At 52.0% G+C, this 17,709-nt stretch overlaps 1 protein-coding gene across 3 annotated transcripts in view; it reads left to right on the forward strand.

Moving 5' to 3' along the window:
* Positions 1-17,709, forward strand: part of DAAM2 (dishevelled associated activator of morphogenesis 2) — a 109,380-nt gene that overhangs the window by 87,083 nt on the left and 4,588 nt on the right. For 2 of the 3 annotated variants that reach the window (XM_053913472.2, XM_024557826.4), the window contains exons 15-24: positions 3,289-3,396; positions 5,690-5,716; positions 6,721-6,827; positions 7,993-8,077; positions 9,578-9,684; positions 9,804-9,892; positions 14,974-15,142; positions 15,321-15,428; positions 16,285-16,345; positions 17,496-17,627. In XM_053913472.2, coding sequence (XP_053769447.1) covers positions 3,289-3,396; positions 5,690-5,716; positions 6,721-6,827; positions 7,993-8,077; positions 9,578-9,684; positions 9,804-9,892; positions 14,974-15,142; positions 15,321-15,428; positions 16,285-16,345; positions 17,496-17,627 — 993 coding nt within the window. The remainder of the gene's footprint in view (positions 1-3,288; positions 3,397-5,689; positions 5,717-6,720; positions 6,828-7,992; positions 8,078-9,577; positions 9,685-9,803; positions 9,893-14,973; positions 15,143-15,320; positions 15,429-16,284; positions 16,346-17,495; positions 17,628-17,709) is intronic. The other variant, XM_071219653.1, reaches the window with a different exon arrangement.

Here is a 17,709-nt window from a genome sequence, read left to right on the forward strand (position 1 = left end):
AGTGATGGGTGCACTCTGACCTTGTCCAATGGGCCTGTTGGACTGCCTTTCGGGGAAATCATAACTGTACCGTTCTAGTGAACTTACGTGAGCTCAACTGGACGTGCAAGTGGGGAGAGACATGGGGTTGCTAACTAGGTTGTCAGCTATTTGTTAGGTGCCTTCTCCTAATGGTAGACCAGCTAGCCGGTCCGTTTGAAGTCTGCTTTGTGTGAAGCTTTCTGCTGGGGACTGTGATGGATAATATTAAAAAGTGAGACATACTGTCACTTACTGTGTAAGAGCTTTGAATCTGGCAAACTAGCGAGAATGTTCAAAGAAACACCTAGATACAGGGGATGGATTGAGGGATAACCTCCAACCAAGCCAGGTTTGGCTCTAACTATGTCACCTGGGACATCAGTCATTTTGTACCTCAGTTTGCTTGTTTGAGAGATGATCGCTAAGATCCCTTCCACCTCTGGTTTTATAGTACAGGTGGAAAGACGGTGCATGAACACAGCCCATTTACAGTCTCCTGGGCCTCTGATAACATCTTCAGTCTGAATTATTAAAATTATAGAGCCACCTGTTAGCAGCATTTTGAAGCAACACTGTTAAACTTTGTGACAGCTGCATGGCACAGCTGTGCCCTGTGGCTGCTTCTCCGTGGCCACAAGGCAAGCCGGGAAGGCCAAGAGCGTGCGAGCAGGCAGGGGCCTGCCTCTGAAGAACCAGGGGCCACGGACTATGTGGAAACAGTCATTGTTCATGATCAGAAGTAATACATCTTAACATCGTGATGAAAAGATACAGTTCTTGTCTCCTATATTTACAATTTATAATTTTAAAAGTGTCATGAAATGTCAATTAGGCACCTTAACAAAGAAGACAGACAAGGCAAGTAATATTTTTGCAACATTTTTATCACATAGAGCTTAGGATTTCCTCTGGGGTCCACTAATAATAAAGTCTATGTGAATTCTGCAGGGACCCAGAGAAGACTAGAGTTTTGTTCCTAGACTGGAAAATGCAAGTTTGACGAAATGGGCATTTGGGAGCGTTTACAGGAGCTGCCGACATTTCTCAGCAAGGATGGGTGGAGGGGCGTCGGGAAATATCTGTGGATCTGTTATCCCAGTCCCGAGCTCTTGCTTGCATGACTAGTGATTATTTCGTCATTTGGCCTTCAGGTTCCTGATCTGTAAAACGGGGGTAATTAGGACATCTGTATCAAAGGTGGTTTTAATATATATAAAATGCTTTTACCAGTGACTGACACATACAAAGTCTTAATGATAATAATAATAATAGATTATTGTTGGTGGTACTACATGTGTGTTTTAACTGTGCTATTTCGCTTAATCCACACTTTCACTCAGTAAGTATCATTGGGACTCAGTTTCCCTATGTGACATGGAGTCCCCCTCCATTTGTCAACAGTTCCACAGAGTGACGGGGCTGAGGGAGAGCAAGCCAGCTTGGTCTCGTTGACCCCAAGTGCTGCATGAGGGAAGCCTAGTGAAATGTGCTTTTGAGAAGGGTTCCTTGGCACACTCAAGGTGTCTCTAGCGGGACAAACACTCCAGGAATCCAGACTGGAGGTGATGAGACCTTGGCCAGAGCGGCATAAAAATTGAATGTGAGGGTTAGTGTGCGTGGCGGGCACATCAAGATGACTGGGTGAGATTTAGGGTGTGGAGAGCACTAGGCATGGATGTACCTCTGTCCGGCTCTAGAATTGGCCACACTTCTACCAAGAGTTCTGGTGGCGAGTAGGGGGAAGGGAGTGTTTGGGAAGATGTGCGGGAGAGACTGGACGCTCAGTCTCTTGTTTCTTCCTAGTGTTCAACATCCCACTCTCTCATTCCAGCCCATTTTTTCTCAACCTGGCCTCACCAGCAATTAGGAGCAAGGGGACGCTTCACCTCTCTGGGCTTTCCCAGTGCGCCCACCACCACCCCAGGCCTAAATTTAAGTGGGGACTGAAATAGAAGTTTCTCTCCCCTGCCTTCTGCAATTCAAGTCCCGACCATCTCCCCTCTGCCCGTTTTCACCCCGTGCCGGGAGCCTGCTCCTCTCCGCAGACCCCCTCCCTTCCCCTGCGTGGGCTCCTGCGAGTGCGTGCACACGCATGCAGTGGTTGCTCCTGCCATGAAAAGAATGTGTCTGTATTGGGTTTGGCCAGTTGCCTGTATCCCTTGCCGCTCTGAGCGTCCCAGCCAGGCATTCCGCAAGAGGGTCCCTGGCCTTAGGAAGGCCACAGGAATGTCCCCACCCCCTGCTCTGGCCTAGCCTCCCCTTTTCCAGAGTTTAAGAAAATAAAAATGAGTGTAAAGTATGTTTCTCTCTCCATGCCTTGCTAAAGGGGAGATGGAGGGAGGAGGAGGCAGTGTTGGGAAGGTTCCCCAGCTGCCCTGCAGTCAGAAGAAGGTGGGGAGAGTCTGTCTGAAAGACAGCAAAGCTCTAGATGAGGTGAAGATTCCTGGGAGGAGAAGGGTAGAGCATCTGGAGAGGGGCTCTATCTAGCTTCTTGTCCTCTAAGCCGTTGTGGGGTGTTGCAGGACCACCGGAGTGTTCCTGGCTTGGCTGATAGCTTCTCCTTAGACCCCTGGGGTGGGGGTTAAAGGCAAGGGTTCTATACAGAGGTAGGGCAATGCCTAAGTTGAGAGACCTTGGAATGTAAACTCCCCAGCCCATCCCAGTCTTAAGGGACGGGACATCCTCCATGAATCTGACCCATGGGAAATTGTGGCAGTCTTGCTGGCCTCATCAGTCACTGGAGAGGCCAGGATGTCCCCGCCTTTGGCGTTTGGCCACTTTCTGGGAATCTGGGAAAGTGGGAAGGAGACCTCTGGGAGGCGAAATGACCATCTCAGATACAGGAAATCTCGTCTGCGCTAAGGATTTGAGGACCCCAAATATGTGTGGGCATGCTTCCTCCCAGTGACTGAGCCAACCCCGACCTTTAGGGAGAGTGCCCCGAGAGCACTGGGTTGGCTTTGCTTCTCTGGAAGGAGTTCATACTTGCCCATCCATCACTCCAGCACACCCACTGATTTCTCTAACACACGTGTAGGCCTCACGTGGGAAGGAGGAGAAGGGGGTTGTCTCTAGACTCTACCCTGCAGCAGAGGACTGAGGATGGGTTGGGGTTTGAGGGGGAAGAAGCGACCCCCTTCCAAAGGCCTGAAAGCCTGGTTGTCATATTGTGTGCAGCTGGGGGACAGGTGGGATTGGGGGCCCTGGCCGTGTCCACAGTGAAGGAACTGAGCCAGCCGTGGGCCCTCTCCCCGCCCTGAATCTTAGGAACGTGTCCCTGGCACCGTATGGAATGAAATTGATGACATGCAGGTATTTCGCATTCTGGACCTAGAGGACTTTGAAAAAATGTTTTCAGCCTATCAGAGGCACCAGGTAAGACCCTGCCCCCTCTAGCCTCTTGGGTCTTGACTTTTAGTCTTGACTTCACATTTGCCCCTTGAACCCAACCCTCGGCCCTTCCCTCCTCCCACCCTTTATCAGGTACCATGTGCTTCCTGGGAACACAGATGTAGACATGAATTAGAGGTGTGCAGCTCAGTGAGGGGAGACATCCCATTGTATTGAAGTTTGTATTTATACATTAAGTGATGAAATAGAATTTTGTTCATTTTTTTCCTCCTGGACCACTGGAGGTGGAGTCTGGGGGCCTGGCCAGTGTTGACCCTGCTTTTTCTTTGGCCCCAGCCCTTAGGGACTGCACCTAGAAGGCATTTTAACTTGTCAAACCACTTCCTCCACCATACTCTCATCTCCCAAGGCCCCCAAGGGTTGCGTAGAAGAGGATGTTAATGTATCGAGGAAGGTGGAGTTGCTCCAGGTCACGTTAGGGAATTGAGGCTGGAGCCAGCCTGGGCAGGCCAGCTGAGGCCCTGGGCTCTGCTGTACAGACGCTGTGTACAGATGACTGAGTAAGTGGCAGTATGGGGAGTGGGGCTGGCGACAGAATACAGGGCATTCCCAAGTCAGGGATCTCAAGCTATGCCACGTACCTGTGGGATTGCCAAAAATACTGATTCGTGGACCTCATCCCCAAATGAATGTGAGTCAGGAAATGAATTGAGGCCCAGGAATCTGCATTGCAGCTGGCACATCGAGGGGCCTTCCCCCCAAGTTCAAGCATTAGCAGCCAAAGGCCTTAAAGTGCTTGCTTTCTCTCTGGCCTGCCTCCCAGGGGCTGTTTCCACTTGGGGCTGTGCTATTTTCTTCCACGTTTTCTCTGCTGATCCCAGGGTTCCAGCCCTGAGGACTTCCCCATGTGCCAGTGAGTGGGGTCTGTGCCCTCCTGAGTCCTGGGCAGCGGTTGCAGGTAGTGACTGGGCTCCCACTTCTTTCTGACAAGTCCAGACCTGAGGCTGACCCTTCCTGAGCGCAGTGGGGCTAAGGGCAGGTGTCACTGCTGCTAGGGGACTAGCCAACAGAGTAGGGTGGGGACAGGGCTGTGGCCCTGTTTGGGGGTTCTAGAAAAACCAGATGGTTGTTCATAAAATTTAAATGTGGGTGCTCAAGGCATCTGATTCCAGGAAACGTTTTCAGCCCTTGCCCATGCCAGGCAGGCACAGGCACAGGCAGTCGCTACAGGGAGTCCCTTCTGAGTGCTTGGTGCTCCTTCACATTGCTGCTCCGGAGTGGGTGCCAGGGCTGGAGGGAGTGAGTGCAAGGGGTGTATTGGGCATGGCTCCAATCACACGCCTCCATATAGCTTGAGCATCTTCCTCAGGGCCAGGGTTCTGGCCCACCCAGTCTCCAGGATACTGAGGTGGGCTGGGATGAGAGCCAGTGGGGAAAGCGAGGCTCTGGGGTTGAGGACAAGCTGGATCTGGGACCTCCCCATTTGGTGAGTGGAGAAGAGTTACAACGGAAAGCCCCTGTCCCACCTCGCCTCTCTGAGCCCGGTCAGTCCAGCACCCTGTCCGACAAAGCTCGCCCGCCCAGGCTGCTGTCAGTCAGAGGTTGCCCAGACTCTGGCTGAATTCACATCAGCAGAGCTGCAGAGAGAGCTTGGAGGCTGTGCAGCCCTTGTCACCCCCTCTTGCTACCTGGGGCCTGGATTGTGAGGCAGAGGGAGGTCCTTCCAGCTGGGGGCCTGCCCTCTCTGTTCAATGGAGGACCTGACTCAGTGATTTCAGCCCCATTAGGGTCAGGAAGGGAGAACCAGGTGAGAGCTCCACCTCCTCGGCAGCCCCCCGTAGAGATTCAAAGGCAGGCAAGGGGCAGGGGAACAGGGGCAAAATTCCGGGATATGGTGCTTTTCTCTGCCTCAGTGTCTCCTTCCCTGTTGCCAAAGTTGAACTCCTGGGGTGGAGAAGCACCCTCTGCCCTCTGGGCAGATTCTCAGCAGAGGAGAGGGAGGCCTGGGATGGTGCGCTGAGAGCCTGGTCTGCCCTGACTGGGGAGTGGTGGGTGGTCCCACTGTGCCCAGGTGTGTGGGAGATGCTCTCTGTCCTCCGCTTTGTTTGGCTTGTGAGTACATGTCTGCTAGAAGCGGCTCCTGTTGGGCACGGCTTACAGGTCTCCATCCCCAGCCGTGGGGTCTCCCTGGGATGGAGCATGAGCAGAGTAGAAGATAGGTGTCCCTACGTCTCTTCTCCTATTCCTGGTCCCGGTACCTCTTGGCTAACATTGTGCATGTTTAATTCTCTGTTGGCTGTGGCTGCTGCCTGCCTAGGAGCTGATAACTAATACTTCCCAACAGGTGAGTCACTCATGGGGCTCTGGACACTCCAACTTTTACCTGCTATCCTGGGCTGCTGCCCTGTACTGGGCCCAAAAGAACGGGTGTGTCCATTCTACTTTCCACCTTATTACCCCTCTATACCGGGCGGCACCAGGGGCTGGGACCAGTCCCCAAAGAGAAGGCAGAAGTATAGGAGGGGGTTAGTGCTCACAGACGCTGGCCAGCAGTGGAGGTGAATGTGTACTGGCGTGAGGAGAAAGCTGCCAGGTCTACTGTCTTACACAAGGGAGGGGGTCCAGCACCAGGCTGGCCAGTACGACTGCACAGGCTGGACACAGTTCGTGAAGGTAAGGATGTGAGTGGTGGCCCTGCAGTTGTACAGCATGGAGGGAGCTCCCAGAGCAAGAGCTGGCCACTGTCTACCACACCAGGGGCCCCAGAGAGGGCAGAAGGAATCTTTGATTTATTGGGAATACGCCCACTGAAACCTCAGAGGAGAGAATTCTACATGGAATTCTGCCTCAGTTTCCCTGCCTCTGAACATGTGGATGCCCTCTACCTAGGGCACATTGGGCTGTGCCTGAAGTCTCCTGGAGCCCAGGAACTGTGGACTCGTGGGGACTTACAAATTTGGGGAGGCTGTCTGGGTGGGATGGTGGGAGAGGGGTTGACTCCCTGGGGGTGTGTAGATGTCACATTGCCCGAAGCCATAGGGATCAGTAAATCCCCTCCATCAAAATAGCTCCTTCTCTAGTTTGCCCAGAGAGGGCGATCTCTAAAAAAAGGGGGCTCTTCATTGCCCCCCAACTCATTCTAGCCCATGGTAAAGTCCCAGAGGCCTCCTATTAGGGTCAGTGACTGACCACTGTGCTCCTCTCTCTCCTGCCTTTTTCTTTGCCTTTCTACTCTTACACCAGGAGCACGGGCTTGTTGGGAGGGAGGGGACTCGTGGGAGGGAGGGGGCAAGGAGAGGATTGGCAAAAACACACACCGCAACCTTCTAACTGGCTCATTGGTTGCAGAAAGAGTTGGGCTCCACTGAGGACATCTACCTGGCCTCCCGAAAGGTCAAAGAGCTCTCAGTCATCGATGGCCGGAGGGCTCAGAACTGCATCATCCTTCTCTCCAAGTATGTTTATGCTGGCCCTGCCTTTTCGTCCCCTGCCCCGAGATACATTTCTGGGGGTAGGGGATGGGCCCCCGGGAAGCAGAGGACTGAGGTGGGGCTCCCGGAAGAAGACGGTTAACTTGGATACCCGGGGGAGATAGGTGCCGGAGGACTGGGGTGATAGCAGTCTCTGGCCTCACCTCTCTGCTGCCCGCTGGAAAAGGGGAGGGGCGCTAATCTAGAACCCTCCCTGTGTGGGGCTCTGCAGACAGGAAACTGCCCCAGTCTCGAGGCCCATGACCAGCCTGGTCAGCATCTGCTAGTAGAGTTGCTCTAAGCCCATGGAGGGCCCCGCAAGGCTTAGGCCACAGAGCAGCATGATCTCAGCCCCCAAGCATTTCCCGCGGCTGCAGAACAAACAGGCCAGTATCTGCACTAACAGCAAAGCTTCTGTGCGGGGCCTCCTGCCTGGGCCAGGGTCAGAGGGCACCTCCTCCCAGACTATTCTTAGTGCTGCCCTGGCTGCCTCTGGGACAACCACCCCCTTTCCTCCCCCAAGGCCCCAGGACCTCAGTTTCTCCTCCTTGATGGTGGGGGAGAGGACCCCCCAGGGGTCCCATTGGCTGTGCATCTGGAGGGGATAGAAAAGGTGTGTGTGTGTGCATGTGTGTGGGGGGGGCAGGGCCTCTCCCCCACTCTCCAGGCAGCAAGAGAGACTGGAACAGCTGTGTGGGAGCTGGGGCGCTGTCACAGACTGAGAGCTATTCTGCGTTCCGAGAATGAAGGAAGCAGGAAGCTGCCTTCTTAGAGCTGCCAGTGCTCCCACCCTCCCAGGGAGATGCTGCGGGTATTTCAGGCAGGAGGGGAAGGAGGAAGATCAGAAACCCCTCTCTGTGTCTCTCAGGCTACACTGAAGCTGGCTCCTTTACTCCCAAATGTCCCTGTCAGCTCTGATGGAGACTCGGGCACCAGACCAGAGACTCAGGTCTTTACTCAGAGACTAAAATACCTCGTCATTGAGTTTATGGGGTGAACCAAGTTAGTTAGTGTGAGGGGCTTTGCAGAAGAGCTGAGGAGGAGGACTCTCAAGTGTGCTCCCACGTTCGCATGAGGGAGAGAGAAGGTCTGGGGTCTATCCTGAGCAGAGGGGCCAGGCCAGGCTGCTCAGGGCGGGCTCTTGCCTTAGGCTGAAGCTTTCTAACGAGGAGATCCGGCAGGCCATCTTGAAGATGGACGAGCAGGAGGACCTCGCCAAGGACATGCTGGAACAGGTGAGGCCCCTCGAGGGCAGCTGAAACTAGGGGGCAGTGTGCCCCTTCAAACAGCCTCCAGAGAGGCCAAAAGGTCACCGAGACCTCAGGCTAGAAGCCGGAGAAGTTGGGGAGAGGTGCACAGAAATGCCCTGGGCCAACGTTTCTGAGGGGAGGCCAGGAAAGGCTGCATCTTTCCCAGGGGACCGAGGCCCCGACAGGAGTCCCATGGGTCTCAAGGCAAAGTCAGAGTGACCCATAATCATATCTTCCCCAAGCCACTTCCACCTCAATTTGCTGTGTCCTTCAGGAGAAACCTAGAACACATGAGATAAAACCACCAGTAACCGGACTTCATTAAAACTCTGAGCTCTTTTCACCAAAAGGCACTATTACTAGGGTGAAGAGAAAGCCAAACTTTACAAGACATCTTCCTTACGTATGTCCAGCAAAGATCTCAGATTCAGAATAAGAACACTACAAATCAGTGAGAAAATGATGAAACAACTGCACTTAAAAATGAGCAAAAAATTTGAACAACTACTTCCTGAAAAATAATTCCTAAATGGCTCATTCCTATTAGTCATCAGAGAAATGTAGTAGAAACAGGTGTGTGAATGCCTGTTCTAAGATCAGAACCAGAATAGCCAAGACCGAAAAGACTGACAATTCCAAGTGCTGGTTAGGAAGTGGGGCGATTGGAATTCTCACTTGGAACAATTACTTTGGAAAATAAATTGGCAGTGCACACTAAGGCCACACACACGAGTACACCTACCCGATTGCCCAGCAGCCCCACCCCTAGGTATACACTCAGACACCCAAACTGTGAACAACCCGACTGTCTGTCAACAGGAAAGCAGACAGACGGACTGGGTGTTGTCTGCTACTACAGCAGAACGCTACTCAGCAGTGAACAAAACACAAACTGTCGGAACTTACAACGCTAATGAATCTCAGGCATTGAATGCAATGAGGCAGACACCAAAGGGACACACACCTTGAGTCCATTTATAAGAAGTTCAGGAACAGGCAGGTCAACTCCAAGGTGATAAAATCCAGTCGAGAGGCTATCTGGAGGGGAGGGGCGGATCCGCTGATCACAGTGACACGAGGGGACTTTCTGTCGGGTGGAAGTCTTCTGCATCTGGTCTGGGTGGTGGAGGACGGTTTTGTAAAAAGTCATTGAACTGCACATTTAAAATGGATGTGATTTATATAAATAAAACTCCAATAAAGGTTTTAAAAAGAAGAAAGTCACTGGCTGTACACTTACGAATAATGTATTTTGCTGTCTGTAAGTTATGTTTTCATTTTAAAAATTTAGAAAAAGGGAAGAGCAACCTAGAGGTTGCTCTGTCATCCCTTTCAGGAAGCTGAAAGGCAAACAGGCCACACGAGGGTGCCTCTGCCCTTTAAGGGGGTGCCTGCCCATCCTGAGCCTCGTCAGTGTGGGCCTCTGTGCGCTCCACCATATCGGTTCCCCACAGTTTCCTGTCTGACCTTCACTGCTCTTTGCAGCTCCTCAAGTTCATCCCAGAGAAGAGTGACATCGACCTCCTGGAGGAGCACAAGCATGAGATCGAGCGGATGGCCCGCGCTGACCGCTTCCTCTACGAAATGAGCAGGTTGGGGCACCCAGTGCAGCAGGCGGGTCGGGGAGGGCAGGCTGAGGACGGGGTTGGAGCTGGCTCCTGGGGCTGGGGCGGGAGGGGCCGCCTCCTGACCTAGCTCACCCTGTGCACAGGATCGACCACTACCAGCAGCGGCTGCAGGCCCTCTTCTTTAAGAAGAAGTTCCAGGAGCGGCTGGCTGAGGCCAAGCCCAAAGTGGAAGGTACGGCTGAGGGAGTGGAGGAAGCCTGGAGAGGGGAGGCATCTGGGGAGGCCGGGGAGGGAGTCCATGAACAAGGGCAGAGGAAAACCCCCACAAAACCAAAATCAAGGACAGAATTTAAAACGGTGATTACTGTAGATACCTGCACTTTATATTAGCCCACGTGCCAAACACGGACACATTTCCCACACCTCAGCTTGCAGACTCTGTAAGGCGGAGGGAGGACCTGTCGGCATCTGCCCTGGCCTGGGGCAGGTATGCTGAGAAAACGAAGACACGATAATTCCCCCTTACTGGCATTTTCACTTTCCGTGGTTTCAGTTACCCACGGTCAGCCATGGCCCCAAAGTATTGAATGGAACACTGCAGAAATGGACAGTCCATAAATTTAAATCGTGCCCCTTTCTGAGCGGTAGGAGGCGATCTCGTGCCGTCCTGCCGCACTCCGCCTGGGGGTGTGGCGCATGCCGTTGTCAAGCACGTCCATGCGTGTACGCTCCCCGCTCCTGGGTTGCTTGGCAGACGTCGCCGTTCTTAGGTCAGTCATCAGACAGCGAGACCGTGTTCACCTAGCTTGTGTTATAGTGTATTGCTGTAATTTCCTAATTTATTACTAGTTATTGCTCATCTCTTACTGCGCCTAATTTATAAATTTAACTTTGTCGTAGGCGTGTACATATAGGAAAAAAACATAGTATATATAGGGTTCAGTGTATCACTGTTTCAGGCATCCACAGGGGGTTTGGCACCATGCCTCCCAAGGATAAGGGGGACTGGACCTCCCGCAAACAGGCCACTTCCAGAGCAGGTTGTTGTTACATGGGGATCACGTGCCAGCGCCGTGTGCAGCACTCCATGTGGGTGGTCTCACTCGTCCTCATGACAGCCCGATAGGTGCACCTGTTCTCTCATCTCTGAAATGAGGATATGTTGCCTGAGGCCTTGTTACTGGCGCCGGGGGGAGTCAGAGTAGTGTCTGGTCTTCAAAATACATCCCTGCACTCTCACCTTGGTGTACTTCCCCGAGGGTGGCAGAGGGCGGGGGCAGGGAGTTGGGAAAGGCAGGTGGTCAGGATGGTGGGAAGCCCATGCAGTCAGGAGGGGGCATGCAGGCGAGGCTGAGGCTCATCTGTGGTGAGAACAGGGTCAGCAGAGTGGAATGAGGGAGCCTGTGTCCAGGATGCTGAGGGGGACAGGCTGGGGGCGCGGTATGGGCCCCCTCTGCTGGACACCGGGGCTGGCTAGCACTCCCGGATTCCCCCTTCAGAGAGTGGCCCTTTCTGCAGGGCCTGGGAACTGCTTCAGGGAGGTTTCCGGAGGTAGGTGAGGCCTGGCAGAGATAGACGCAGACCTCTTCTGTGGTCTGGACCCCGACACGCACTCATCCACGCACACAGTAAGGGAAGTGCGGGCTGGCTGTGGCCACAGAGGAGAAGGATCCATGACTTGAATGACAAGGAAAGGATCAGCGGTGACTCCCGCAGGTGCTGAGGTCTGGCAGCACCTCCAGCCCTGCCCGCAGGGGAGTCCTTCCCATCACACGGCTTCTTGTGTCCTGCTGCTGACTGTCCTCGGGGCCTGAGGCACAGGGGAGGGGAGGGGTTCTGCCCAAGACGCACGTGCTCAACCACTTGAGCAAACGTGAGCAATAGCCGCTTGGAGCTGTGGGACTGTTACAGAACAGACCCAGGGGCGGGGGGGCGGTGAATGATACACTGTTACCAAAAAGAACCCCCTTTCTCTCTGGGGGTTCCCCCCCACTAGGTTTGCCTTGCCCGCTGCCATGGAGAGACATCTCTCAATGCCAGAGACTGGTGAAAAGGAAAGGAATTATTTATTTAAAAGTTACACGGACTTAGAGTCATGGCTTAATGTCTTCATTAAAATACTAACGTCCTTTAGAATACCCACAGACACACACAGTCCTTCCTTCTCCCTCTGCCCTAGTCCAGGCTCCCGTATTTCGGGAAAAGAAGTAGAAGTCCGTGATTCAGGCTCCCAGCACCATCAGCTGTGTTGCTGCTGCGACCTCCTGTTAATCCAAAACCAGGTGGCACCTTCTCACAGCCCACCAGCAAGAGTCCTTTCTCCCCTTTTCTTCCAGGCAAAGTCTCTCCTGCTTTCTAAGCCACGTGGCAGAAGGGAGCACCCCAAAGCTGCGTGGTCCTCCCCCTCTTGTCAAAGCCACGGGGTTCCCACTCTGCCAAAGCCTCATGGTTCTGTCCGAGTCTGGCTGTCACACCTGGGTTTAAATCCCAGCGCCCATCTCCCTCTGCAGCACCGTTTCCGACTCCTCCTACACTCAGTTATACCTGCCGGCATTCCCATATTCTTCCAGCTTTACTGGGCTGCCGTAGTAAGTCTGGGCAGGTGTGGCCCCATGGCACGGAGCCAATCATCTCCAAGCTGTCACAAAGGCTCTGTAACCAGGGGGAGTTGCTTCCCAGTTACATCCTGGGTGGAAGTCACTCCCATCCCCCTGGCCCAAAGCATGGCCACAGCTATTTAACATATCTATGAAACCAGTTAAAGGTTATAGATATGTTAAATGACCATGCCAGAGGTTAGCTGCACAGCTGTTGCTGTACAAAACAGCTCTGAATGGCCCTGCTCCATGTGTCCCTTCCTCCAGCTCAGGCTTGTGGAGGCGAGGACATCCTATATATATTTTTCCAGTATTTCCTGGACACCTTGAGTTCTGGACCCCATTACAAATCCCTATTTGGGGCCCCCCTCTTGGCTGCACCCTGTTACAGAACCACAGTAGCTTAGCCACCAGTTAGGTTTACTCTCAGATAATTTCCTGTTCCCGGGAGCCCACTCCTAAACTCTCCCTAAGGGTTAGTCACTGCATGCTCAGAGAAGAGGCAGCCTTTAATATCAAGCTAAGCGGAGCAAGATGTGTTTCGGGTGGCACAACCAGCTGGGGAAGGCCGTCACTGCTCCGCTGCGGCATGGCTGCTGTTCTAGAAGGGTCTGCAGATCTCTTTCCTACGGGAGTTGGGAAGAGGCGACTGAATCAGGTCAGTGGGCTTGACTGGGTGCAGATGAGAGGATCGTGCAGAAACCAGGGTTCATAGTCCTCCTTTCAGTTCTCCAGGGAAAGATTCCCGGATGAGCTAAGATTTGCGGCCTGTCCCAGCTGGTTGATGAGCTATTGACACCCTCCCACACACCCCTGGCCCCAAGCTGGCCTTCTGGGTTAATCTGCCAAAAGTCGATGCACTAGATTTGACAAATTTACCAATTCTTTTATACATATATTCATGATTTTCTTTACTATATTGTCATGAAGTGTTTATTGCTTGAATATACCAAATTTGCCAATTCTCCTTGCATTCACTGAATATAGTCAGGATGAGTATGGTTCCGAGTGTAAACGCACTCCTGTGAATGTATTCATGAGCGTGTCATTCCTGTGCACGTATTGGAAGTGTCTGTACCGCATGTGTCATTTGTCCCATTTACACTGATTTCCTTTGAACTCTTGTCATCTGTTTTGCCAACATTTTTAGCATTTTCAGTATGATTACTTTGCAAATTTTTCAAATAGTGTGTCAACCAAAGAAAAACTACCCCAACCAATAAAAATTGCTGGAAACTTTTATAAGTGGCTTTATTTTAAAGCAAACTTTTCATTGCAATATGCAGGTGGAAAAGTACACAAATCATAAGGGTTTTACTTGGGAAATTATGGTGAAGTGAACTCACCTATGTAATTGACCCCAGGTCAAGAATGTTTCGAGCCCCCTTCTTCAGGTTCCCCCTCCAACATCATCCCCCAACCCTTCCCTTCCTCTCCTCTCTCGAGGTTTTGTCTGTCTGGAATTTCATACAACCGGGGTGGAGTGTGAATAGTTTTGTGCTTGTTTCTTTCGCTCAGCATTGTGGTTGTGAGTTATCTCTAGCTACGTGTAGCAGTGGGTTATTCATTCCCAGTGCTGCATTTTACCCCATTTATGAATACACCATAAGTTATTTAACCACTCTATTTGTATATAATTTAAGGGAAAATAACTGGAAACCACTCAAATGCCCATCAGGTGTACCACGTGATCACAGAATATCGGAATATGCACGTGTTCAACTTTAGGAGCCACCGAAACCTTCCGTAATGTTCACTTTTCCAGCTTTTTTTTTTTTTTACAATTACTTATTTTTAATTGTCTTGAAGATCTCTGCAAATACTTAGTCAGATGGTTCTCATTTTGTCTTCATAGCAGCATCTTAAGGAATGTTCGGTTTGGCATAAGCCAAAGGTTATAGAATAGTTTGGTCTTCTTATCACCACTTCTAACAATCAAAAGGCACATTCCATAGCTAATAGCCAGATTTTCAGTGTAGGGTTTGTCTCCTTATTCCACACATCTGCTACAAATACGTAATAGTTGAGGAAAGGCCAGAGCATCCACATTAAAATTAAGTACTGAAGTTTTGGTAAGAGTTAGCTTAATTGTATTTCTAGCAAATGCAGTATTTAAGACATGGGAAGAAAGTGGCTAAAATACCTAAAGGTTGGAAAATGTTTTAAAATGATATTCAACAGGATGTCAAGTTCAAAGACACCATCAACTATAAAGCCCGCCATTGTCTTATGGATCAAAAATAGTGTGGGAATATTACAGTTGGTGACATGTAATTTAATTTAAGAGGAATTATTTTCTTTCCAAAATAAATCAATAAAAATTCAGCTTTTCAAAAGAGGCAGGGACAGTCCTATAATACGTAAAATGTTATCACTAAAGTTTAGAAAAGTAGAAGTATATTCTTACGTATGTCAATAGAAGGATTATATTAATAATCTTTAAATAGACACAAGAAATGATATTCTCGGATACATTCTTAGGAAGAATTGGCACATCCTGAGAATTAGTTACTTGATAAATTGGCTTTTGATGAGTTTGTTTCTTCCCCTGGAGGTGGGCAGGTGTGGACTGGATTGGCCTGAGGGGGCGGGGGCATAGTCTTTGCCCCTCTGCGAGCCGGACACTTGCAGCCCCTTTTCCAGACTTTGTGGCGGCACCGTCCCGGGGTGCAAGAGGGTTTCTGTGTAGGAATCTGACCTGCCCCTCCTCTCCCAGCCATACTGCTGGCCTCCCAGGAGCTGATCCGCAGCAAGCGCCTAAAACGGATGCTAGAGGTCGTCCTGGCCATCGGCAACTTCATGAACAAAGGGCAGCGGGGGGGTGCCTACGGGTTCCGCGTGGCCAGCCTCAACAAGATCGCCGACACCAAGTCCAGCATCGACAGGTGGGACCCTGCCTGCCTCCTTAGCCTCCGTCACACCCCACCCGGACTCTCCCCTCCTCCCTTTTACTCTTCCTCCACTTCCAACCCAACCCGAGGCCTCTTTCCCCTAATACCTCCCCCTGGTTTCCTGCTGACCCTTGCCCATGACCCTTACCCATGACCTGACTTTCATCCACAGAAACATCTCTCTGCTCCATTACCTGATCATGATCCTGGAAAAGCATTTCCCTGACATCCTGAACATGCCCTCAGAGCTGCAGTATCTTCCAGAAGCCGCCAAAGTCAAGTGAGGGGTTCCTCTGAGGCTTCCTTCCCGCTGTGCTCACACACGCTCTTATCTAAGTGTCCTCCATTGGGTTGCTCAGGGCTGAGTAGGAAAAGGCAATGCCCAGGGGTCTGCCAAACGAAGACAGACTACTTGCTCTCCAATCCTTATTTCAGAGGTGCTTCCAGGAAACAGAGTGGGGGGGGCATCCGGAGCTTCACCCCTCCAAGGAAGTGTGGGAGACAGTGGAGGACACTCTTCCTTATCTTACCCAACGGGGGAGAAAGCTGGGACATCATACACCATCTCGTGTCAGTCACTGGCTAAGGGGTTCAGGGAGTGGGGCACTGCTATTCGGCCCCTAGAGAAAGTGCCCACGTGGTTGGAAGTCAGGACTGCCCGCCACAAGGGATGGAGATACAGGTGGGGCAGCAGTGGGATCTGCTGTACGCAGGAAGTCGGACCGGAACGTACACGGACTGACAGAAGCATATCCAATAGGAGCAGAAACGCAGTGGTAAATGGCTAATGCGCATCAGATGCTTCCTGCATGCAAGGATAATCCTTGTAAGTTGAGAGCTTACAAGTATTACCTGGTGGTAAAAAAATAAGTAAATCTAAGACAGAGGCCATGTGGTAGAAACCTTCTAATACTCAGCCTGACGTTTCTGATCTGCAAGGATCTACAGGACATGAGTTCCACCCCTGCCGCTTCATAGAAGCACAGACAGGGCATGGAGGGGACGTGATTGGCCACATGTTAGTGGCCAGTGCAGGGCTGCAGCACAGGTCACTGACCCCCAGCCCACTGGGCTTTGCATTGCCCTATTCCTGGACCACCCTCAGCTCCTTTCCCTCCCTCTGTGTCCCCCCACAGCCTGGCAGAGCTGGAGAAGGAGGTGGGCAACCTCAGGAAGGGCCTCAGAGCAGTCGAGGTGGTGAGTACATCATCTCTGCCTGCCTGGGTGTGAGGGGATGCTGTCAGCGGCAGTGGGCCAGGTGATGGGCCCCAAGGCAGCAGATGCATTCCTGGCCCAAAGCTCCTGGCTGGGGTGATAGAATAATGGGCATAGCCTCTAGCACAGAGTCAGCCCTCAGGGAAGGATGACTGGATTATCTGAGGTTTAAATTTAGTCTCTCAAAGAGGGACATTGAGACTAACCAGATCACTGTCCAGCATGTCCACTGGGCAGTGGAGAGGAATGGACTGTAAATGAGACACGTGCTTAAGTTCGACTCCAGTAGGTGGAAGAGAGGACCCACATCCTTTGGGAGCCGGGTCAGGGCAGGTAGTACACAGTGTGACACTGGAGACTGGTGGTACACCCTGGAGTTCCTGCCTTGTGTCTCTTCACCTCCTCCTGGGCCGGTGGAGGAGCCAGGGGCTGCACACTTGGCTGGAAACCCAGGTCTCTGGTTGCCACCGTTCCTGCTCTGATGGCTTCTGAGATGGTACTACCTCTGGTCCTAGGCTAGGCTGGCAAACTAGAGTCCTTTCCCGTCTTCACTGAGTAGGTGTATGTATGGGAATGGGGTGGGGTGGAGATGTTAGGTGGGTAAGGAGAGAATGAGCTTAGAGACTGAAGTTAAATATGAGAAACAACCTTTCATTGCCACCGTGATGGGGGTGGGCCAGAGGGTTATTGCCAGTTTATGAAGTACCTCCCAAAGTGTGGACCCCAGACCAGCAGCATCAGCAAGGAGATTTGGAAATGCATCTGCACACAGACCACCTGACGGCCTTGTTGAAATGCAGATTCTGATTCCACAGGTATGAGGTGGGGCCCAAGAGTCTCTCTTCAAATTGCCCAGGTGATGCTAATGCTGCTGGTGGCAGGCCACCCTTTGGGTAGCAAGGATCTGGAGAAAGATGACAGGATGGGCGAGGGAAGGATGGAGGCAGGTGGACTGGTTGATGGCTCCCACAATCTTCACCGCCCTTAAAATTATGACACCTGGGGCGTTCCCCCTTCCAAAGGAAGGCTCGTGTCCTGTGATTGACAAGAAGGGTGGGCACTGTGGCGACTCCGGAATTCCCAACTTCGATCTTAGCACCTATCTGACCAGCACTTCGCTCTCCATCCTCAGGAGCTGGAATATCAGAAACACCAGCTACGAGAACCAAACGACAAGTTTGTCCCGGTCATGAGTGACTTCATCACAGTTTCCAGCTTTAGCTTCTCAGAGCTGGAAGACCAGCTGAATGAGGCCAGGCACAAGGTGAGAGGGTGGTGCTGCAAGCCTCCTCTCGCCCTCAGCCCAACCCCGCCCCGCTCCTCTCCAGCCCAGCCTTCAGTAGACA

Source organism: Desmodus rotundus, chromosome 11 (genome assembly GCF_022682495.2).
Source record: "Desmodus rotundus isolate HL8 chromosome 11, HLdesRot8A.1, whole genome shotgun sequence".
In the NCBI taxonomy this organism is placed as follows: Eukaryota; Metazoa; Chordata; class Mammalia; order Chiroptera; family Phyllostomidae; genus Desmodus; species Desmodus rotundus.